This window comes from Pipistrellus kuhlii, unplaced genomic scaffold (assembly GCF_014108245.1).
Source record: "Pipistrellus kuhlii isolate mPipKuh1 unplaced genomic scaffold, mPipKuh1.p scaffold_m20_p_4, whole genome shotgun sequence".
Lineage (NCBI taxonomy): Eukaryota > Metazoa > Chordata > Mammalia > Chiroptera > Vespertilionidae > Pipistrellus > Pipistrellus kuhlii.
The window spans coordinates 71,567,364-71,591,648 of NW_023425540.1; the positions used below are offsets into that span (position 1 = coordinate 71,567,364).

Consider the following 24,285-nt stretch of genomic DNA (forward strand, 5'->3'; position numbering starts at 1 on the left):
CTGTGTGAGGGTCAGGGCTCCCTAGGAAGGACGGGCCAGGCTGTGTGCTGCAGGCTTTGCTCAGGAAGGAAGCAGTCCACCTGGCGGGTCCCCACTGGGCCCAGGTGGGAGCCGGGGCCAGTCGGCACGAGGTTCTGGTTTTATTAGTGGCAGTGGTCTGTGCCAGAGAGGTGTTAGCAAACTTCCCATTGTATTGATGAGCTGACTGAGTCCAGAGAGGCCACAGCACAGAATGCCCACCTAGCCTGCCATCCTGCTCCCAAGGATCACCAAAGCCTGGCGGGGTGCTCCGCCAGCTTCCCCTCCTTTCAGATGTGTGACCTGGGCTAAAAGGCAGCCTCCCTGGGCTCTGGCTTCCGGGAGGAGGTGGTTACCGGGAGCAAAAGGGAACTGAAGTGCCAGGTGGAGGCGCCTTGTATTACAGGAGCCCAACAGTGGTCAGCAAACTCATTAGTCAACGGAGCCAAATATCAACAGGACAACGATTGACATTTCTTTGGAGAGCCACATTTTTTAAACTTAAACTTCTTCTAACGCCACTTCTTCAAAATAGACTCGCCCAGGCCGTGGTATTTTGTGGAAGAGCCACATTCAAGGGGCCAAGAGCCGCATGTGGCTTGTGAGCCGCAGTTTGCCGACCATGGATCTAGGAGGAAATCTCTGGGAGGAGGAGGAAGGGCCCAGGACACCTGCCCGGTGTGGGATGTCCTCCCGGCTGTGCTCGCTGCTCTGGAGCTCTGGCTGGGACTGGGGAGTTCACCCATCCCTTTGGTTAAATGACAAATATTCCCCCATCAATGGCACAGCCGGGACCTGGGGCCACAGTCCAGGCCCCTAAAGCGTACACCCTAGACGTCAGAGAGCCAGCGTCCCGGGCTCCGATCTGCTCCCTGTGGTCCCCACAGTGTGTTTCCACACCAGGCGGACTCAGCTGGCTGGTGCACAGACCCCGAAACAGACCACCTTCAGCACAGGGCAGAGCAAGCGTGGATGTGGACGGGCCAGGCTGGCCAGCAGGGCCTGGGTGGGACAAGGGCTGCAGAGGGGCTGGGAGGCCCCCAGGCCCGATCTGCTCCTGCATCAGGAGGGGTGGGCCGGGTAAGCCAAGAGTTTAGGTCCCCAGAGCAAGGCACCCCAGGGGTTCCCTCCCGGTCCCTCAGGCCCCACCACAGGCCCTGGAGAGCGGGGTTGGGAGCAGGTGCGAGAATGACAGTGACCGAGAAGACTGGTGAGGGACAGAGGTCCAGGGAAGCACTGGAGGCGGCTGGGGAGAGAAGTCTGGGTGACCTCCCCACGCCTGGCAGCCCTGCCCAGTGTGCCCCTCCAGCTCACATTCCCAGGGAGGTGGCTCTCAGGGTCGTCCCTTTTCAATTTGGGCCTCTGGCCACGGCCCACGGCCACTGGTCCGGTCAGGGATGACTGCGCCCAATCCCCCCTCAATCCCCTCTCCTCCCCCGTCTGCTCATGCTAACGGCTTTCAGGAGCCCCATCAGTTAATCCCTCGTCACTCGCTGGGGTCACACAGCAGGTGGCAGAGCTGGGTCCCCGTTAGGCCCGGCTCCTTTCCGGCTCTCCAGCCGCCTCCAGCCCTCGCCAGGAGCGCAGTGGGTGTTTCGGGGTAGCCTTATCCTGCCAGGCCCTTGTGAACAGGGCTGCCTCTGGTGGCTCTGCAGACCCTGTCCTGAGGGGACCCAGGTCTGCAAGATTCCTAGGAGGTTCACGGGGACCGAGTCTGAGCTGCTTGTCCAACTCCCCTTGAGAGGGCGTGGTTGGGCATCCGCCTAAGGGGTCTTCATGTCACTGGCATCTTGACCCCTTACTTCCTTACTGTGGCCCCTCCCTAAGGCTGGGCCCATGGCCGGGGCCTGGATGCCAGAGGACTCTCCAGGGCCAAAGTGGACAAGCCCTCCCAGGACTCACTGCCAGGCCCGTCCAGGCCCCAGCAGGGCCAAGGTCAGCCCAGATATCAACAATGTCTGGATGGCCACAGCCTCCTCTGCGCACCACGAGGGGCCAGACGGTGGCTTCACTGTGGGTGGTGGGTCTCTGGGGGTCTTTCTCCACAGGAGGGGGTGGGAGGGGGCGTGCTTTGCCCCATTCTGCAGATGAGAAGACCGAGGGCTCTGCTGAGGTTCATTTAGGAGCCAGAGGAGGATGGCTCCGCAACCTGGGAGGCCCCCAGGTGTGGCCTTGCCATTTCCTCCATGTCATCAGTTGTCCTCCCATCTTACTTTCCGGATCCAGAGCCCAGTGTAGGGGCGGGAGGACAGAAGGGTTGGCCAGGGAAGGCAGGCGGGGACTCATCTGCCTTATTTGATTTTCTGCAGGGCCTGGCTGGAGAGCGGGGCTTGACGGGGCCATCTGTAAGTGCGGGCTGTTGAGATAGGCCATTCCGGGGCGGTGAGCGCTGGTGCAGGCCAGGGTACTGGGAGGGGGGGACGGACTATCCCAGGTGGCCTTACCTGAGCTCCGCCCCACAGCCTCCCCAAACATGGCCTTATCCAGGGTAGGGCAGAGGACGGAAAGGGGCAACCTGAGTGCAGCCCCAGACGCCCACCTTAAGACGGGATGACTCTGGGAACAACTCCACTGGGAATGTGAGCAAAGACTGAAATCGCCTGCTAAAGGGGTTGATGAGAGTCCTCAGGCCTCCTCAGGGAGCCCACACCCCTGAGCTGACCTAGAGCCGCGGTTGGCAAACTGTGGCACACGAGCCTGGATGGAGAAGACAGACAAGAGAACACAGCTGGGTCTAGGTGGGACGCTGCTCTCTGATCGAGAAGCAGCACCACAGCTTGCAAGCCACGTCTTTATTTCATAGCCAGATTCCAGGAGGCAAAGTAAGGGCAGGGTCAAGATGTTTACAATGTTCTCGAGGGTTTAGAATCTACTCAATTACATGCACCTGGTCAAGTTTTGTTTACTTGCTGCCCCTCCCGCAGCCCGTATCACTTAGCCACGTGGGACCACAGGTTCGGACCATAAGGGTCAAGCTTACAACTATGGCTCTTTGGCCCCTTGAGTCTGGCTCTTCCACAAAATACCATGGCCAGGGCAAGTCTAGTTTGAACAAGTGGCGTTAGAAGAAGTTTAAGTTTAAAACATTTGGCTCTCAAAAGAAATGTCGATCGTCCTGTTGATATTTGGCTCTGCTGACTAACCGCTGACCTAGCATCCCTTTCTGTCTCTGAATCCAAGAATTTAAGAGGCTTAGGAAGCTGGCTTCTCATTTTCATTCTTGGAAAAAATCTGAGCTTCAACTCTTGCCCCTAGAGCACATGTGTCAAACACAAGGCCCGAGGGCCAAATCCGTCCCGCCAGGCCTTGCAATGTGGCCCGCACCGCGCTGTCATCACTGCACTCCGCTGCGTTTCCATCACAATGACAGTTTATGACTGTTCAGTAAACCATTCGGCCAGCGATTTAGGCTGGATTTTAGATTTTGGCCCCTTCTCTGATTGAGTTCGACACCCCTACCCTAGAGGGAGAGCCTCCTTTGTGCCCAAGGCTTTATGGGGTGCGGGGGGGGGGGGGGAGGTAAAGGAGGAGGAGGAGAGGAGGCAGTGCGGCCCGGGAGGAAGGATGGATCTTTGCTGAGCATCTACTATGTGCTGGCCACTGTGGAGGCTCTCTTCATCCATAGTGTAGTTAAGCTTCGCAGCAACCCAGCAATACTGTGCTTTTTTATCCCCATTTGCCAGAACTGGCAGCTCAGAGAGGTTAAGTAACTTTTCCAAGGTCACACAGCAAAGCAACCATAGGTGCTTTAGCCTCCAAAGCCATGCCTCCTCCCAGACGTCTGTCTGGTAATGTATGACAACACTTTCACAGCACCTCTATGTGCTAGGCTCCAGTCTATGCTCATTATCCATCTAATCCTTTTAATAGTCCTATGAGGTAGATACTCTTATTACCCCATTGTACAGATGAGAATACTGAGGCACAGAGAGGCCAAGTACCTTACCCAAGGTCACACAGAAGTAGTAAGTCCCAGCTAGGTCTTATGATACTGGCCCCATGTTAGAGACAGGAAAACAGAGTCCTAAGAGGCAGGAGACTTGATCCCTGGGAGAGCCAAGACATGAGCTCATGAGGTTCCAAACCTGACCCCCTACCCCCAGCCCCAGAAGCAGAATTAAACCCCTAAAGCCAAGTTCCGACACCTCGCAAGTGAGGCTGTGCAGGGTGACCAGGGCCTTGGCCCTCCGCTGCTCTGCTCGCCCCAGGCCCCCTCCCCGAACCCGCACCACCACTGACTGCATGCTCTCTTCCTAGGGCGAGCCTGGCCGGAGGGGGGAAGAGGAGGAGAAAGCTGCCGCAGAGGTAACTGTGCTGTTGGCCTCGGCGAGGTGGGCATTGGAGGCAGGCAGCTGTGGGAAGTGGCCTGGACGGTGGGACCTTCCAGAGGTCCTTGTGGGACTGGAAAAGGTTAAGGTGCTGGAACCAGAGCAGCCGTGGGCCCAGGAGGCACAAGCAGATTCACAGGTCACTTGGGATGCCAGACTGAGGGTGTGCCACGCCAGCACGGCCATGGGTGACGGGAGGGGGGGGGCGGTGAGGATGGAGAAGACAGACAAGAGAATACAGCTGGGTCTAGGTGGGACACTGCTCTCTGATCGAGAGACAGCACCACAGCCTGCAAGCCACGTCTTTATTTCATAGCCAGATTCCAGGAGGCAAAGTAAGGGCAGGGTCAAGATGTTTACATTGTTCTCGAGGGTTTAGATTACAGGGGTCTTCAAACTTCTCTCATTATGAGAATCACCTGGTGGAGGTGTTAAAACACAGATTCCTGATAGCACTTCTTATAGTTGGGATCCGGGAATCTGTGTTTTAACAACTCCACCAGGTGATTCTCATAATGAGAGAAGTTTGAAGACCCCTGGTTTAGAATCTACTCAATTACATGCACCTGATCAAGTTTTGTTTACTTGCTGCACCTCCTGCAGCCCGTATCACTTAGCCACGTGGGACCACAGGTTCGGACCATAAGGTCAAGCTTACAGCGATAGCCGTTAGCTACAATTGTGCTGGGACTTGCACGTGGCTTTGCCGCCAGGCCTGAACCTGTCCAAACACTGTAGCCGTTCTCCACAAGAGGGCACCTATGACTCGCCCTCCCCACTTCATACAAGTACAACCTGTGGCCCAGGGACATGGGCTGAGCCAGGTCCCTGACAGGGGGGCCTGGACCCCTGCTCCTCCCCAGGGACACCCCCATCCCAGATACGGCCCAGATACGGCTTCTGGTGGGCTTTGGGTCGCTGGTGGGAAGACCTCTCTCCTGGAACCCAATGAGATGCTCTTTGGTTTCCTGTTGTTGTGTTTTAAGCTAAATTCATCTGAAAGGCATGCCAGCTGTCACGCTCTCCCAGCAAGCTGACTCCAGCCGGGCACTTGTCTCTTCATCATCACTTTTCAAAGTGGCCTTGACGTCCATTCAGCAGCTCATTCGTTCACATGTCTGGGCCCACGTGTGAGCCTGGCTGGTCTCAGAGACACAGGCTCTCCTCATCCTGCCCTCCTGCCGGGACCCCAGAAGCAGTGGCTTTCCTTCCCCTTTGCTTTCGGGGATGGGCTCCCAGGTGGGCAGTGCCAGGAAGAAATCAGCCAAGCTCCCCACCCGTGGGCCTGTCCCAGGTGCTCTGAGGGTGTGTCCTGGAAAGCAGGGCACACGGGGGAAGCAGGCGGGCAGCTTGGGGCAGGCAGAACCCAGACATGAGGCAACACACCTGGGCATGGAAGCCGGTAGGCCTCTTCCAGGCTGTGTGTCCCGGGGACTCTGGTTACCCTCTCTGAGGGCCGGTTCCAATGCTGTCCCCGAACAGAGTGGGCAGTGGCTGTTGTTTGATGGTGACAGGCAGGAAGGGGGAGGCCTGGGATAGCATGTACCTGAAGCAGAATGGCCTTGACCCTGGCTGCTTCTCCCCACAGGGGGAGGGCGTGCAGCAGCTGCGGGAGGCCTTGAAGATCCTGGCGGAGAGAGTCCTCATCCTGGAGCACATGATCGGGATCCATGGTGAGTGGGGAGCAGGACGCAGAAACGGGTGAGCCCCCGGCTGCTGGGCATCTCCCTCTGCTCCTGCCTCCCCCTCCCAGTGACACAGAGCCACCACCCGTCACCCAGGCCCCTCCTGAGCCTTTGCTCAGGCTGCTCCCTCTGCCTGCTCAGCACCGACTCCCACGTCAGCACCGACCTCAGCTCGCCTCACAGGGCTCTGCAGAGCCTTGGTTCCCTCTCGGGGTGGGGTTTCCATGTCTGCCCTGGTGGCAGGGTGGTGACAGGCACCTCTTCAGGGTCTGGAGCCCAGCCCTGATCAGGACTTGTTGAAGGACGAATGAATGAATGAGTGAGTGAATGAGTGGACAAGTGGGTAGAAAGCCCTATCCTCACTGGGCAGTGTGACCCGAAGGTGCCTCTGAATGCCCCCGAGGCCCACCCTCCTGATCTCCTTGCAGATCCTCTGGCCTCCCCTGAGGGGGGCTCCGGCCAGGACGCCGCCCTGAGAGCCAACCTCAAAATGAAGCGTGGTGGCGCCCCCCCGGACGGCTCCCTCGCCGCCCTGCTCGGCCCCGGCCCCGGCCCCGGGCAGAAGAGCGCAGGCCAGGCCGGCAGCGGGAAGTAGGGCAGCCCTCCAGGACACGCCCGGCCCCACCAGAGACCCGGCCCTCACGCCTGTGCCGCCACTGGATCCTGAAGGCACCCCCCCGTGGGGCTGGACCTCAGGCACGGACAATCAGGAGGGACGTTGGCCCCCAGGGCTTGGGGGCCTTGGGGACAGCTGGGACCTCCAGGGGTAGGATCCAGAGGGGCCCAGCACCCTTGGCAGAGCCCTGCTCTGGTTCCAGCCCTCCCCCACCTCCCACCCTCTGCAGGAGACAGAGTCTGGGTTTGAGAGTAATCATAATCCTTAGCATTTACCGAGTTCCCTCGACGTTTGGGCCGTCCGAGGAGCTCTCCCTACATCGTCTCATTTAACCCTTAGGCGGTAGGCTTGTTACCCCCATGTTATTGGGGAAAGAGGCTTGGAGGGGACAAATAACCTGCAAAGCCACCGGCCACGGAGGGCTGGGGCAGGATTTGAACCCGGGTCTTTCCGTTCCTCTTCCCCTCTTCAGAGAAAGCTCAGACAGGGTGAGCACAGGTCTGTGGGGAGGCTGGATGGACCATGGGAGGAAGGACAGAGCCCTGGGTCTCATTCCTCAACTCCAATCCTCTGGCGTGGGGCCAGGGAGACCCTGAATGAACCCATGATTGTCACAGGGGACATGGGGATTGAGAAAGGAGCATAGGGGTGCAAGGGTCCTCAAACCTAATTGGCATCACCCACGGCTGCCTCCCAGTCTCTCTCAGCCCACCCACCCCCACCCACCCCTACCCACCAGGACCTGGCACTCCTGAGTGGAGGAGAGAGGATTTCATGGGAACACGCCCCCCCCCCCCCCCCCCCCCAGGCATCCCTTGCAGCCCTGCCCTCCCCTGCATTACACGATCAGTAATCCTCCTGGTGAAGTAGAGGAAGGAAGGCTGTCCGAGTCCCGGGCCTGCAGGGGAGAGGCCCCCGGCAGCTCCACATACACCCTGGGCCCCTGCTGCTCCAGACAGAGCAGCTCAGCCCTCAGCCCTCAAAGCCATTCGAGGCCTCGCAGGCCCCGGGCCCCTGTGAGTGGGCCTCCCCGGTGCTCCTCTCGGTGCTCCTCCTCGCTGGGCCGGGGCCCACACTCACACAGGGGCCCCAGACTCAGACCCACTGGTGCTGGCGCCACCCCGAGCACGTCTCCCCCGGTGGCAGGAGCCATCCCTGCCCAGCGCTCCAGGTCCCCGGAGGCTGCGGCCGCTCCTCACCTGGTAACCTCCTCCTCCCCCAGGCTCTGGCTGCCCCTCCGAGGCAGAGCTGCTCCCGGAGCAATGTGTAGCCTCCCACAGGCCAGTCTTCGCAGAGGCGGGGTCAGAGGTGGGCGGGCAGTCTGTGACGCTCTGACAATAAAGGTGCTCTTCCCTCTGGGGGTCTCGTGTTGTGTGGCTGCGGCAATGGGGGGGCCTGGCTCGCCTGGCCACAGGGACCCCCAGCTACTGCAGAAAGCCGTCCCAGAAGGCCGCGTCCCGGGATGTGTGAGTGGGTGTGAGCACAGGGAGTCCTGGCCAATGTGACACTGGGCGGGCAGTGACCAAGAGGTCACATCCATACAGCAGAGGAGGCGGCTGGTCTTCAGGGAGCAGGAGGAGGGACCCTGCAGGAAAAGGGGGTCTTCAGGGATCAGCAGGAGTCAGCTAAACGGGAGCGAGCTCTGCAGCACGGCCGGCAGCCTGGGGAGAGGCTTGGAGGAGGGAGAGGGTGGCTTATAGGTGACCCCTTGGGCAAGGTGTACCACGAGCATGCGTGCAGGGGTGCAGGGGGGAAAGGAAGGGCTGGGCAGTGCTTCTCCCAGGCGGCTGGGCCCCTTTCTCTTTCTCCAGGCCACCCTCTCAGCTCACTGGAGCCCCCCGTCCTGCCCCAAGCACCTCCAGGGCTCCCGCAAGACCTAATGCCATCTAACAAGCTACATCCTCCAGCTCTTAGTGAAGCAGGTCAGGAGGATCTTCACCCCCCAGGCCCCCTGGCAGAACCCACTGCTCTGCTTGCCCAGGACACCGAATGCGCGGCCTTGGGGTGGAGGACCTCCCAGTGGAGGGGCTGGAGGGCCTCGGTCAGCAACTCCGAAGTGGGCCAGGAGCCCTGACAGTCCAGGTGGGGTTCCTCTTGGGCATTCCAAATAGGACCCCACATTTCTGAGACTGGAACTCAAGAAAGCACGGTGTGACTTGCTTCTGGGGACCAGCAAGGAGTTGAGATGTGGCTGGAAGTTAATCAGACACTCACCGAACCCCCTGGGCTCCACAGCCACCTCCCTTCCCAGAATGCCCTCGGTGAGGCTGGCCCTCTCCAGGATGAGCAGGAAGGGCACTTTGGGGGCTCATTCCTCTCACCCTGAGTTGGTGTGTCCCAAAAGGACAGGAACTGCCTAACTCTGGCTGGAGGCATTCCAGGTGCCACGGGGGTATGCCAGCCTCCCAGCCCTGTCTCCCCACTAGGCTGTGATCTATGGGCAGGGTCACATCGGCCTCCCCAGCACCAGCTCTGATCACTGCAGTGCGTCCCAGGAGGAGAGACTCCTTCCCGGACTCTCAGAGGCAGTGACGGAGGGGTGGGCAGGGGCAGGCGGGCATCCAAGAATGGCCTGAATCAGAACAGAAGCCCCTCCCCACCCCGACTTCCCACACCTGTGATCCCAGCCGCCCCCGAGGTTTCTGGAACACTTCTCTTTCAGACCTGCTTTATGGATTATAAAAAAGAGAATTTCAATTACTTGAATTCCAGGGAGATTTACTTCCAATGATATTAATAAATCCTAACTTCACCTATAACTTTCAATTGCCCATTAATAAACTTGCAATTGATGCGTTGTAAAAGGCAGATTAAACACTGTCCAGGCTGAGGCTGGTAAATCTAATGAGGGGTGTGGGTGGAGGTGACAGCCGGGCTCACTTCCCAGGCCACCTGCCCCCACTCTGATGGGTGTGTGACATGGGCGAGTGACCACAGGGCAGCAAGTGTCCTTGTCTGTAAAAAGGGATCACAGAACCCACTTCCAGAAACTTCCTGGCAGCTGGGTTGAAGCTGTTCTTTATTCACAGATAAATGCAATGAAGGGCCCGAGTGGCCATTGGAGCCAGGAGTCCCGGCTCTGGCCCTGAGGACTGAGTGGCTGTACAAGTCTCCTAAAGCTGCTGTAACAACTGCCAGAAAGGCGTCCCCTCACAGTGTTGGAGGCTGGAGTCTGAATTCAAGGTGTCGTCGGGGCCAGGCTCCCTCCGAATGTTCCAGGGAGAAGCGTTCCCTGCCTTTTCCAGTTTCTAGTGGCTCCAGGTGTCCCTTTGGCTGTGGCTGCCTCCCTCCAACCTCGGCCTCTGTCTTCGCATGGCCTTCCCCCGCCTCGTGTCGGCCCTGTCCTCTGTGTGTCGCTTGCAAGAGCACTTGTCATTGGGTTTCAGGCCATTATGTAATCCAAAATGATCTTTTCATCTTGAGAGCCTTAATCACATCCACGATGACCCTCTTTCCAAATAAGGTCACAGGCAGGGGGTCCAGGGATTAAAACTTGGACGTATATTTGGGGGCAAAGGGGGTATCCCTCAGCCTACAGAGGGCAAGTCACTTAACCTCTCGGGCTGTCATTTTCCACCTTGCCCAGCAAAAGTTTGCTTCCCTGAACTAGGAAGAGCCGCTGCCTGCTGTGTGTCAGGCACCATCCTGAGCCCGTTACGTGTATTGACTCTAATCCCCACGCTAACCTGATGAAACAGGTGCTGTAATTGTCTTCATTTTGCAGGGGAGCAAACGAGGGAACTCTTGCACAAGGAGGTTAAGGGACTTGCCCAAGGTTGTCCACATAGTAAGTGGTCAGGATTTGAACCCAAGCTATGTAAGCCCGCAGCCTAACATCCTTTTTTTTTTTTTTTTTTGTAATCGAGCTTTTTGTATTGAGCTATAATTCACATCCTGTTATACTCACCCATTTCAACGGCACAATTCAGCAGATTTTATTATACTCAGAGTTGTGCAATCATCGCCATAATCCATTTTAGAACATTATCATCATCCCCCAAAGAAACCCTGTATGGTTTATTCATACCTCCACTCCTCCTTTCCCAGAATGCCCTGGGTGAAGCTGGCCCTCTATCCCTAGGCAACCAGTAATCTGCTTTCTGTCTCTGTGGACCTTACCTATTCTGGACATTTCACACAAATGGATTCATACAATATGTGGCCTTTTGCGTCTAGCTCCCTTGACGTAGCATAATGATTTCAAGACTCGCCCATGTTGTATCATATACCAGTGCTTCGTTCCTCCTATGGCACAGCAGGAGCCTGTACCCTTAACCACTATGGTGACTTGTAAGGTCCCCGGCAGATCTGCTGGATCAGCATATCCCAGAAATCTCAGCTAAATCCCGAGGCTTGCTCTGTGAGGATCCTGTAAGATGCTGAGACAGAACCTCTTACCCTGCTCCCCACAGCACTATCCTCTCTACAAGATTCCTGGTGCGAGAACCCCAGCAACGCTGGTACCCAGGGGTGACCTAGAATGCCAGCCATAAGGCTTGGTCCCTCCTGAAGTCGGATTGTTCTGCCCCCAACTGGGGGAGCTTCCTGACCTTCCTCACATCACAGAGAACAGAGAACAGGGTATTTGCACAGCACTTAGGACAAATAGCCAGCTTGCACTCAGCAGCCATGCCCAGCCTGGGAGCCTACGGGGGCCAACACTGAGCCCACCTGGAGTCTGTCCACATCACTGGGCTGGGGAGCACTGATCTCAGGGTCTTCACCTAAAGGATGCTCTTGTATGTGTGGGGGAGGAGGTGTGCCGGTTCTTCACTGACCAGGCCCCCAAACTACTCTCTCTCGGTAGAGCAGAGAGAGGCAGGGCGTGGAGACAGAATCGCTGAGAAAAGGCTTGGGACAGTGCTCAGGCAGGCCTTTGCACCTGGGCGCAGGGAGAAGCAGGGAGGGGTGAGTGGTTAAGGCCGAAGACCCTGGGCCAGAAGCACTGCCTGCAGACATGCCAAGTGGAAGGCCAAGGGCACCACCCCCTGCCCCTCCAAGAGCCTCAAGAGATAGGGGCTTAGGGCAAGGCTCTAGGGATGTCAGGGGACCCCAAGGACAGGCTGGGAGCAGGGCCAAGCCCCAGGGGGAGAGTGCCAGTTCTGATTCACCCCTGGGCCTCGGCAGCCAGAGCAGGTCGCTGATTAAGCACAGCTCTGGCTGAGTCCATTCTCCCTCTCACCGTTGTTCTGTCCTGGCCTCAGTTGCAGCCTGCTTGTGCCTTCTGCATCTACTTATGGCTGGCTCACTCCCTCGTGGGAGATGGCTTTGCCGTCACCAGTGCTCAGAGTGGTAGTTAAACATCTTCACTGTCTCCTCTCCAGTGCTCAGGCTCCTGGGACTTTCCCAAAGTAAGAAGGTCTCCTCCTTCCTGGCAGAGGAGCACAGGCATAGGTCTTGATCCCTGCCCCCGCTCCCTACTTCTTCCAAGGCTAAACACAGATACCCTTTAAGAGAAGGGACCCAAGGCCAAAAACTCCAAAGAGCAGGAAGCGTGGACTTCGCTGCCGTTCCGGAAGGGGAAGGGATGCTTTGAGCCTCAAGCTGGGCTCTTGCTGGACCATCTGAGGAGTCTCTGCTCTGCTTCACATGAGAGCAGCGTTCTCCAACATGATCACCCTCCCTCCCACCCTGCACCCTCCAGCTGTTAAAGGACCTTGATGACGTCCCTCCAGGTTCTCAGGATGTAACAGGAGCAGAGCAGATCACCGTCCTCTCTCTCACCTCGGTCCCCATCTCCCCCCAGGCTCCAACTGTCCTGGCAGGCCCAACTCAGCAGACTGAGCATGGGAGGGCCTTAGCCTTAATTTTCATGCTGCATCGTGGCTATAAAGGGGGGATATTTTTTAAAGACAAACCCAAAAGGTGTATCTCAATTAGGGACGATGTGCAGTGAGGCCAGACTCAGCCCTGCTGGGCACTAGCCCTCCACTTTGTGAGAACAAATGCTTTTAACGCAGACCCGTTACCATGGTGATTGCCAAGTCCCTGCTTACTGAAGTGGCATTGCAGGTCTGTGGGGGAAAGAACAGATTATTCAATAAATGATGCTGGGACATTTGCTTAGGTGTTTGAAAGACATAAAATTCTATTTTCCCTTCACACTATACCCCAATATAACTTTCAGAGGATTTAAAGTTTCCTATATAATAAAGCGCTAATATGCTAACAGACCGCTAATATGCTAACAGACCAGAGGGTGGACACAACCTGCTGGAAAGACCAGTGGGCGGGGCCACAAAGCAGCCAGGTTACAAGGGCCAAGGCAGCTGGGGCTGCGAGGGCCGAGCCCTTGCATGAATTTTGTGCATTGGGCTCTAGTTAAAAATCAAAAGGGAAGTCATAAAAATACTAGAAGAAACTGTACACAAATATTTGATCTTGGGCTGAGTAAAGACTTTCTAAACATAAAAGCAGTGGAGCTCTAGCTGATTTGGCTCAGTGAATAGAGTGCTGGCCTGGGAACTGAAGGGTTCTGGTTTTGATTCTCATTAAAGGCACATGGACGGGTTGTGGGCTCGAGATCCCTAGTAGGGGGCATGCAGGAGGCAGCCGATCAATGATTGTCATCATTGATGTTTCTATCTTTCTTCCTTTCTGAAATGAAAAAATATATATGTATTTATTTAAAAGCAGTGGAAAAAATAAGAGATAATTTAACGTAAAAATTTAATTCATGTTTTAAAGAACCATTTAATTAAATGTATTGGGGAACCACAAACAAGGCCCAAAATATGACAAAAGGTTAACACCTATAATATATAAAAAGCAATTACAGATCAATGAAAATGAACATTCCAATAGAAAAATTATCAGAAGGAAATGTACAAAAGAAGAAATAAAAATATGCAATTAACATTTTAAAATATTCAGCTTCACCGGTAATCAAAGAAATGCCCATTAAAACACCAATGAGATTCCCCCCTATCAGATTATCAAAAATTGTTTAAAATTATCTTCCCCAAATTTTGTTGAGTGGAGTTAAATTGAACAGTTTCACCTGTGAGAGTACAAATATGAGGATAAATTTTTGTATAAAAATTCCGTGGGGGAAATTGGCTTTATGCCACAAGAACTTTCAAAATGTTCATACTATTAACTTTAAGACATCCTAAAAAGATGGCCAGAATTGAAGCTAAATAATGTGAATACAATAATATTCATTGTTAGTATTTAACAGAAATGTATAGTTTACTCAAACACTAGGTCCATGGCTAAAAAAATTTTGGTACATAAATATGATGAAATAGTGCACAGTCATTAAAATAATACTTTGGATAATAGTTAACGGCATGGTACTATGCCTGTGACGTAATGTTAAGTGGAAAATATTGTATCCATTAGGGTTCTTAGCTGCGGGCAATCAAAACCCACTCTGCTTGTCTGGGCAAAGCAGTTAAAAAAATTCAACGGGGGACTATTGGAGGGCTCCGAATCAGCAGGAACATGGGAGAATCAGACTGACCAAAGAGTCATCAAGGCAATCACCAGTACAGCCCAAGTCAGGGACCTTCTGCTGAGGACACTGCTCAGAGTGCTGAGAAATGCTGCTCCTGAGGCTGCCACGGCTGACCCTGCACATGTGATTGGTCAGGTGGAGGCGAGGCACTGAGTCCCTCAGAATCCGAGGGGCGTTCAGCACAGTCCTTGGGAGCAGATAAAGCTCGGAGAAGGCTCAGATAAAGACAGTCCTGAGAACAGAGCTTTCAGGGAGCTGCTAGACAGGCCAGACAATGACCATTTTCTGGGGATGGGGCTTTGGGGGAAGCACTAACTATCTATTGGCTTCCTGGATATATCTTTATTGATTTCAGAGAGGCAGGGAGAGGGGGGAGAGAGAGAGAAATATCAATGATGAGAGAGAATCATTGATAGATTGCCTCCTGCAGGTCCTCTGCTGGGAATCAAACCTGCAACCCGGGCATGTGCCCTTAGCCGGAATTGAACCTGGGACCCTACAGTCTACAGGCCAACACTCTGTCCACTGAGCCAAACCAGCCAGGGCTAATATCTTAGTCTTTAATGGCTGTCTCCCAAAGGGGGGAAAAAAACTGAAAAAGGAAGGGAGTGGATGAAGGTGTCAGCTCTTTAAGTTCCCTAGAAGTCACTTCATAAAGGGGGAGAGGCTTGCAACAATGTGGGGTATGTGCAAAGACAATGGCTGCCTGCCCCTTTGTCTGAAACTCTGCGATCAAAAGCCATAATTAAGGATCAGGGCACACAGACAGACCCTTATTCGGGCGGCCCTGGTGGAGGGTGTCCAGGGCAGCAGGAGAAGCACTTCAGGGTTTAGGCTGGTTGCTATTCCCAGGCACACATGGAAGAGACAGTCCTATTGGTGTGTATTAGCAGAATATCAGCTCTTATTTCTAATTGGAACCAAGTGCCGAGCTCAGTAAGACATGGGTCTGAGACTTGGGCAGGTCACGTCACTCATAGCCAGTTCTTTCATGTACTCATAAAGTTCCGAAATAAAAACCCCTTCCCGGTGGCTGTCTGACTGTCTGGGTCTCCCTCTCTGGCATCCAGCATGTGCAAACCGGGAAAGCAATCATTCTTCGACGAAATGGGGCTTCAGCCAGAAATTTGTCTCTTTTTTGTTTGGTTTGAGGGTCAGGTTTTGCCAAACATTACATTATGATGCTTAGAGTAATAACTGTGATAATAACATAAAAATAACATTTATGGGCACTTACCGAATGCCAGGCGCTGGGGTAAGCATGTTACAAGCAGCATCTTGTGTGTCTGCTAATTATCCTCTGGGGAAACCATTGTCGTTACTTCCAGCTTCTTGATGAGGAAACTGAGGTTCAGAGAGGTTAAGTAGCTTCTTGGGATCACTCGGCAGTTCAGCGACAGAAATAGGACTCTCACCCTCCCCTTGGGCTGCCTTGTAAGTGTCCCTGTGAGATCCAGCACCTAGCTCAGTGCCTGGCACAGGGGGTGTAGGCAGGGCCTATGAGATCGGTTCATCCTTGTATGTTGGCTCAAGGGCAGGACCCAGCTCAGTGCCCATTGGCCTGCGTCTGCCCCGCGAACCTTTGCCCACAAACGGGAGACCAGCTGCTGCTGCCCCTCGCTGACGAGGGGAGGCCTTGAACTCCATCCTGGGTCAGCCCTTCTCCATGCTGACGAGCTGCTATTGATGTTCTTTGGACATAATTTTCAATGAGACAGGATCATTTGGAAAGCCATAAATATACATTCAGATGCATGTGATGGATAATAAACTCGGCTCCAACGAGTCACTTGAGCCCTCATAAATCCTGGCGGCATTTTCTTGGCCGGCGCTTGTAAATCAAGCCCTATCTCCTCCTCCTTTTCCCTTGTCCTGACGGCCCCTACCTGCCATCCATCGTGCCGCCGGTGGAGTGTCTGACAGCCGGCCCCTCACTCGGCCCTCGGGCCCCATGCACATCCTGCCCCAGTCCTGGGGGACCCAGGTGTCTGCATCTGCCCCGTATGAGGTCTCCGTTGTGCTTTTCTGAATAGCAGCAGCCCCACAGACCATGGTTTCCATGAGCCCGATGGCGTTTTAACAGCATGCAACTTTTTAAAAGGAAGTTTTAGCTGCTCCTCGCCCCTCCCCGCTCCCGGCCTGTGTCCCTGTGGCTGTTTTCAACATGTGGATAACGCGAGGGGCAGGGAATACTTCCCGGGGCCCGGTGTCAGTCCCAGTGGCCTGGGTGGTTCTGGAACTGGAGATGGCCACCAAGCCCCTATTCTGGGCCTCAGTGTGCCCATCTGCAGGATAGAGACCCGGATTCCTGTTTCTCAGGGTAATAACGCTAGTCAACGTTAAAGGAAGCTTCGACCACAGTTGTTTAACCCACACAAAGGTTTACATCTTATCTTCCTCCAACTTTTAGCTTATTATCTGGGATGAGTGTCCCTCTAAGATTGCTACAGCAGGAAGAGAGAGACAAAAAGAGCACACTGGCTCCTAACTGCCTCAGCCCAGAGTGACCCAGGTCACCCCCACTTACATTCTATTCACAAGGCCCAGGCTAACCACAAAGGATGCAGGGAAAGAGACAAGCGCCTGGTTAGTTAGTGAGCATTCACGTTCCAGCCAGGGTGGCGTGAGTGTTTAGTTAAGTGCGGTGCACAGGGAGGGCAGGAATGAGCCCTCGCAGAACCATGAGATGTCAGAGAAGAATCTGGATAGGATCGGTGGAGGGAAGATTTACACCCAGCCCTCTTTCAAACGGCATGCGGTGGTCCCTGCTCATGGGCGGAGTGTCCACCATCATGCCTCTCTTGGGGTCCGGTTATAAAGGGCCCAGGTTTCTAATCAGTGCTCAGGAAGTAGGGTTCATCTAAGGCACATGTGTCAAACACAAGGCCCGCGGGCCAAATCCGTCCCGCCAGGCCTTGCAATGTGGCCCGCACCGCGCTGTCATCACTGCACTCCGCTGCGTTTCCATCACAATGACAGTTTATGACTGTTCAGTAAACCATTCGGCCTGCGATTTAGGCTGGATTTTAGATTTTGGCCCCTTCTCTGATTGAGTTCGACACCCCTAATCTAAGGCCTCACTGCCTTCCGTGAGAGAACGCATGCTCCCTGAGGGTCAAACTGTCTCCCGTTTTCACCCCCACCACCAGCCTTCCCTTGGGCTGGCACCAGCAGCACCCATAGCCTTTCCCAGACCCTAGCTCCTCCCAGCCTCGTGGTGGTTCCAGGCTCCCGTTACTCAAGAAGACGAAGGGGAAGCTCCTACCCACACCTGGGCCCTACCTGCCGGGAGCCCTCTGCTTTCCTCCGCTCTTGTGAGTCTGGAGAGAGGGCCAGGTGCTTGCAGTCCGGAGTCTAGGCTGTGGCTGGAAAGGGAGGAGGCAATCTGGCATAGGAAGGTCTTCCTTGTCTCTGGGCCCACCTGCCCTCTGAGCAGCCTCCCACAGCTGGGCCATGGTGTCATGGCTGGAACTTTCCACGCATGGGCTGACCCTCTTCTTCAAGCATAGAAGCAGCAGGTTGTGGTAACCAGGGGAAGCAGGGAGCCAGGAAGCAGGGCCTGGTGTGCCTGGAGGAGCCTGACTGACTTGGTGCCTTCTGCTCTCAGGGCAGGAGGTTGGGACTCGCCAATGGCTGAAAACAGCTGGGCTAGAACGAACCAGCCACAACTGTGGGGCAGATGCTCCAAGCCCTGGTCCTTGCCCAGCTGCTAATTTAACACGTAGCCTCAAGCCAACCCTTTATGCCTGGGCCTCAGCTTGCTCATCTGTAAAGTGAGGGCTGTCTTTATCCTACTCACCCTATAAGGTTAGCTACAAGCACTTGAGAAGTTCAGACTGGGGCTGGGCATGGGGGTGAAGGGTGGGTGAGCCAGAGGGACTCTCTGTTGGGATCTAAAATCCTGCCTGTGTCCCTGGCTGGTTTGGCTCAGTGGATAGAGCATCGGTCTGCAGACTGAAGGGTCCCAGGTTTGATTTTGGTCAGGGGCACATGGCCAAGTTGCTGGCTCGATCCTCAGTAGGGGGCATGTAGGAGGCAGCCAATCAAGTTTCTCTCACCATTGATGTTTCTATCTCTCTCTCCCTCTCCCTTCCTCTCTGAAATCAATACAAATATATTTAATTAATTAATTAATTAATAAAACCCTTCCTGTGACCAACTCTGGGCCGGGGCAGCAACTCTGGCTCCTCTGGAGTTTTAGGTGGTGCCCAGAGGTGGGCACTGGCCCAGAGGGGCCGTTCCTCCTCTCTCCCTCCTACTCCAAGGGTGCAGTCTGCTGCTTGTCCCTGGTGGACCTCTCTTTTTCCACCTCCCATCCTCAAAAGCACCCCATAAAATGCCAAAAATAAACACTGTGCGTGGCTTGCATTTGGGGAGGGTTTGTCTTTTATGACTTCTTACCATGACATACCAGCCTTTCATCTCCGTGTGCCTGGCGCGGTGACCCTGGGAGGCAGGCCAAAGGCAGCGTATCCAGGCCTCTTTGGTCAAATGAGGACTCACTTCTTGAAAAGCTGGGGTCAGGTCAGAGAGCTGCCTGGGTGAGTCAGCAAATGCTGAACAGATGGGGCGACCCTGGGCCTGGGCTTTGAAGGATGAGTAGAAGTCTGTCGGGGGGAGAAGGTGGGGGGAGAGCATTCCCAGCAGAGGAAACAGGATGTGCAAAGGGACAGGGAGGGGGACAGCTGGTGGGCTCTGGGAGCGAGTGTGGGTTCCGCGAGGCGGGGTATGATGGTGCCTGAAGGAGGAGGTGGGGGTCCAGAGGGCGAGAGGGTGCACTGTGGAGGCCTTGAATGCCAGGCCAAGGAGCCCGTCTTTACCCCGAGGGCTGTGGAGAGCCATGGAGGAATGTAAGGGGGGGGAGGGGGGGACATCCCGGGCCACCTGCCCCCCGGGGCCAGCCTCTGTGACAGTGCCACTTCTCGCGTTGAAGGGAGGCTGTGGGTGGCAAGCTGGCCCTTCTCCCCAAACTCAACTTCCTGGGCTAAGGAAGCCTTGAAAGAATCCAAAAGGCGACTCCACATAAAATGACTCCTTTAAAAAGTCAACATTTCCGTGATTTTGTAGAAAGTAATCAGGAACATATGAGTTCTATTTTTCATAAATTGCCACGGATCAAAAGGGAAGGAAAAAGCTCTTAGGGTAAAGACGATGTGAGTTCCATCGCCAGCAGAAACCACCCACACCTCGGGGAGCGCGGGGCCCCTTCCGCCTGCAACCTGTGCGTCCCCGGGGGGTGTGGGCTGGGCCAGGGGGGAGGTGGCGGAGTGGCAGTTGGTGTGGCCAGTGAGAAGAGGGCTTGAGGAGTCTGGGAGAAGCCTCTAGCCCAGTAGCTGAGAGAACAGGACGGGGGACAATTGGAGGAAAGACCAGAGAGAGCAGGGGACAGAATGGAACTGTTGTAAACACACACACACCCTGCCCCGAAGAACTGGGATTCCTCCTGCACTTCCCTCAGCTATCTGAGGGCCAGGGCCTGGGCACAGACGCTCCAGTCAGCCCAGACTCTCTCCTCCAGTGGGACCTACCCTCAACCTCAAACCTCAATGCCCTCACCTGTAAAATGGGGACAATAAAGAGGCAGACTTCCTCCAGGGGAGCTGTGAGGAAGGGCAGGGGGGGACCTGCCTGGGCCTCTGCCACCCTGGCCCAAACCTGCTGCCCTCGCTGGCTCTGCCCATGGGGGCTGCACTCAGGGGCGGGCCAGGTAGGAAAGCAGTCAGTGCCCTCGGCCTCATGGGTGCACACAGGTCGGAAGACCCAGTGGCTCCGGGACAGAGGGGGGCCCAGGCCTCCAAGGTCCCGGGGCTCCTGCATCCACCCCAGGTGGTTAGGAGCCCTGTTAGACTTCAGCCTCTGCATACCAGATCGGGGCTCTCTCCTCCCTCCCTCTCGCCATCTCTCCCCTACCCCCCCGCCTGAGCACCCCCAGGCTGAACGGAGCAGCACCCAGCCGCCTGGCCCGTCCCCAGGTGGGCACCGCGCCAGGCCTGCGGGCGGCGGTGAGATAATCCGGCTAGACGGCCTGCCATCTTGGCACAGCCCGAGGCGCCCCAGGCTGCGGGGAGCTTCAAAAGGAAAATTAATGTCTCTTACTAGCAATTAGAGGAAATTATTTAGATAGAAATCTTGTTTTATATCTCCTCATCCTTGTTTTTCAATCCCCAGCCTTTGATTCCTTTCTTCTTGGGGGATTCTCAGAAAGACGCTGGAAGCCTGGCCTCGCACCGGGGCCTAATAAGTGCCTGGCGCACCTGGCAGCTTTGCAGGCGCGGACCCTCCCAGACCCAGCCCTGGGGTCTCCGGGGCGGCACGCAGCGCAGCCCCTTGGCGGAGAGGACCATGCTCTGGGGGTGGGCAGTCGTGGGTGGGCCTCTGCCTGGCTGGCTTTTTCACTGCCCCAGGCGGTGGCACTGACGCCCAGGCCTGGCTGAGGTCAGTGCGTCTGAGGGTGGCACAGAGCCGAGTGGGCAGGGGTGGGGGTGGCGAGAGACAGCCTTGGTGAAGGCCAACCCTCTTCCTCTCTCAGCAAGGGGATCCTCTGATCCACCATGGCCTCAGATGAGGGCCTGACTCCATAACCGGGAGCTCCAGTACTGCAGATCCATCCTCACCATCCTCCCTGATCTTGCCCCACTCCCTCCACCTCTCACCCCGTGCTTCAGCCGCTCAGGACCTCTGCTTTGCCCCAGAGGGGAGCTGAGCTGTTGTGACCTGGTGTCTTACACAGCCTTGGCCGGAAATCGATGGCCTTGTCTTTTTGCCTGGTCACCTCCTGCGTCTCCAGGTCCAGCCCTGCCTCACGTCCTCAGAAATGCTGACCGAGGATGTCCTTCCTGGATGTGTGAGGTCCCCAGCACTTAGCCCAGGCCTCTGCCCCCATCCCGTCCAACTTCTCATAGACTTGCTCCTCTAGAAGCTCCTTGAAGCCAGGGAGCAGCCCTGCCTCTCACACCTCAATCACGTTCTCCCTGTGTGATGGAGCAAATAGCTTCACTCGTTTTTTACTCGGTGTTCAACTCTGTAGATGGGATGAATAGTTCTAGCCCTGTCTTCAAAACAGAGTTGTGAGGATAAAACAAAATAAAAGAATTTTGCAATTATATTAAAGGGTCATGTACTACCCCTTCCTCCCTTCCTTTTTCTATCTACTATCTACTTAACCATCCATTCACTCATCTAATTATCTATCCATCTATTTATTCCTCCACCCATCCACTCATCCCATCATCCATTCATCAACCAACTCACCCATTTGCTCATCCAATCATCCATCCATCCCAACATCTATAATCCACCCACTCATCCCCTTCATTTGTTTAAAAAAGCACTCACTGAGGCCTTTTATGGCCAGGCCCATGTTGAGATCTGGAGGAAAGAGGGATCAGAAGCAGGACCTGGCTCCAGGACCGCCCCCCCCCCCACCCCACCCGAGAGAGATCATCAGTAGCAGCAGAGAAGCATAGGAGCCCAAGGGGAGCTGAGCCCCAACACTGCTGCTTCTTACCACCACTCAAGCATCCGCTCCTCTTAAGCTCAGCTTGCTTTGGGAACCGGAGGAGACCAGGAACGTTTCTACCAGGAGTCCGGTCAGGAGGGTACCTGGAGGGCAGAGGGAGTTGGCTGTGAAGAGACAGAGAAATCCAGGCACAGAGAGGTTAAGAAATTTGACTACATGACTAGGAAGCTTCTGAAATGGACAATGGCCCAGAGCCATATTCTCAACCTCTTAACCTATCCATTTACAGATGAGACTATTTCCCATCTGTAAATGCCTGGTCAACAGCCTGCATTATGGGCCCTGAAAGCGCCCAGAAAGCCTCCATCTGTGGCTGTCTAGCATCTGCTTCCACACGTTCTCTGACAAGGAGCTCACTGCCCCCCTGGGCAGCAAAGCCCCTCTATAAGCAGCACTGGCTGTGAACTGCTGCTTCTCAGATGAAAGTCCATGTTGACCCTGGTTCTGCTGCTGGAACCTGTATATTCCTGCTGCCCAGCATGTCTCTGCAGAAACTTGAAGAAAACAGTGGTGTCCTTAGCCTTCTCTTCCCAGGCCTGGGTTCCCCCAGACCCTCTCACCTTTCAGCTGTCAGTCTGGCATGGAAAGCCAAGAGCATCACTGAGACCACAAAGGAAGGGAAGGGAAGGGGAGGGGAGGGGAGGAGAGGGAAGGGAAGGGGAGGGGAGGGGAGGAGAGGGAAGGGAAGGGGAGGGGAGGGGAGGAGAGGGAAGGGAAGGGGAGGGGAGGAGAGGAGAGGAGAGGTAAGGGAAGGGGAGGGGAGGGGAGGGAGGGAGGAAGGGAAGGGAAGAGAAGCAGCCCAGGAGATCAGAAGAAGGTAACTACTAGTGGCATTAATTTGGGGTTTTAACCTCACTGTCCTGACCTTGTTCTATTACTTCAAGATGCTAATATTTATCAGACTCCAAATTCTTCTTTATTCACTCCATCTTATTGCATTGTCTTCATTGCTATAAAATGCCTTGAACTATCTGTGGGAGGGAGAATGTAGAGATGAATAAATAAAGCAGCTAGCCAACCGCCCTGAGGTTCAGGCGATGGCCACATGTGGGTCCTTTCTCCATGATCACTAGCTCACTTCTCCCATCATACACACCATGGGTGTTCGTGGTCACCCACCCCGCTCTACCCTGCCCTATGCGTGGTAGGATGGGGGTGAAAACTCACTCCATGGGCTGGAACCTGCTGATGCCAGACCTGAAAACTTGTTGTTAATATTGTAGTAAATCTTAAGGAAATTGCAGAGCCCTCTCCCCTGAGTCCAGGGAATGATGCAGAGTGAGCCTCTCTGGAGTGGGGCCTTGAGTAGGGAGCACTGAGTTCTTGTCTCAGCCAGACTCATGACCCTGAGGTGACCTTAGACAAGTCACTTCTCACCATTTAAGCCATTCTGCTCCCCCTCCCCCATATCCCTCTTAGCCCCAGACACCAGCACTCCCTGACATCTGGGCTTCATCATGGGGTGTCCCATGGACATTGCAACTTACATTTCCCAGGTGGAACTCTCTAAGACTATTTCTCACCTATAAACCTGAAACAACAATTTCTACTTCTTAAGATATTTTGAGAAACGACATTATCATACTTTCAATGAGCCCCATTGTGGGTGCTCAATCAAGGTTAGCTGCTAACTGGCTAGTAATATGTCCTCACTATCTGGTTGGCTGTGCTACTCACACCAGAAATCCACACCAGTTCATCAATCTACCTGTTGACCTTTCCAGGTGGTGTTGTGAATTAAAGATGGCCACAGACTACTTGTCACTCCTTCAAGGGATCTATTTTCTCTCCCCCTCAAGTCTAGGCTAGCATTGTGACTACTTAATCCATAGGATGCCCTGGAAGGGACACAGTGCTGGTTTTAGTCCTACCCTTTAAGAACACCAGCAGGCAGCTTCTGCACTCTCTCTCTCTCTCTTTCTCAAGATCCAGCCATTGTGCACCAAAACATGTGGAGAAGCCACATTCAGGCCTCAGCCAACACTTAACACCAGAGCTATCTGGGATGCTCCAGCCCAGTTGAGACCCCAGATGGCGGCAGCCCCGATGAACATCACATGAAGCAGAAGAGCCTCACAGCTGAGCACAGTCAACTCATAGTATCATGAGATTTAGAAAGGCGGTTATTGCTTTCAGCTACTACGTTTGGGGGCAGTATGTTGCAGCAATGGGTAATTACAGCAAATGGTGTACCCTTTTACTAGAGGCATATAACTTTCGAACATACTGCATTATAGAACAGTCATTAGGAAATCACAGGGAACAGTCAGCTGCCTGTTTTCATGCAGCATGCAAAGTAAGATTGATTTTTTACGTTTTTAAATGGATGAGAAAAATTAGAGGGACATTATTTGGTGGCTGATGCATGAAAGTTATATGCAATTCAAATTTTGGTCTCCATAAATAAAGTGGGGTTGGAGCACAGGCAGGCGCATTCATCCGCGTTAGGCACAAGCACAGGCTTGTGTGGTCGTGGCAGAGACTGTGGCTGCAGAGCTAAAAGGCTTACTGTCTGGCCCTTCACAGGAGCCCTGCTGTAGAACAATAAGCACGTATCATTTGGAACTTAAAACACTGCGTAAGAGATTTTGCATGCGTTTCTGAGCATTTATTTCCCTAGTCCACTAAGTTGAAAACACACACGCACACCAACTCTGTGG

General features: G+C 54.7%; 1 protein-coding gene across 2 annotated transcripts in view; it reads left to right on the forward strand.

Annotated features, from left to right (window-relative positions):
• The window catches only part of COL26A1 (collagen type XXVI alpha 1 chain), a 148,953-nt gene extending 142,078 nt beyond the window's left edge, over positions 1–6,875 (forward strand). For both annotated transcript variants that reach the window (XM_036408992.2, XM_036408993.2), the window contains exons 11-14: positions 2,328–2,363; positions 4,276–4,323; positions 5,935–6,019; positions 6,460–6,875. In XM_036408992.2, coding sequence (XP_036264885.1) covers positions 2,328–2,363; positions 4,276–4,323; positions 5,935–6,019; positions 6,460–6,626 — 336 coding nt within the window. In that variant the 3' untranslated portion in view covers positions 6,627–6,875. The remainder of the gene's footprint in view (positions 1–2,327; positions 2,364–4,275; positions 4,324–5,934; positions 6,020–6,459) is intronic.
• Positions 6,876–24,285: the final 17,410 nt, after the last annotated feature.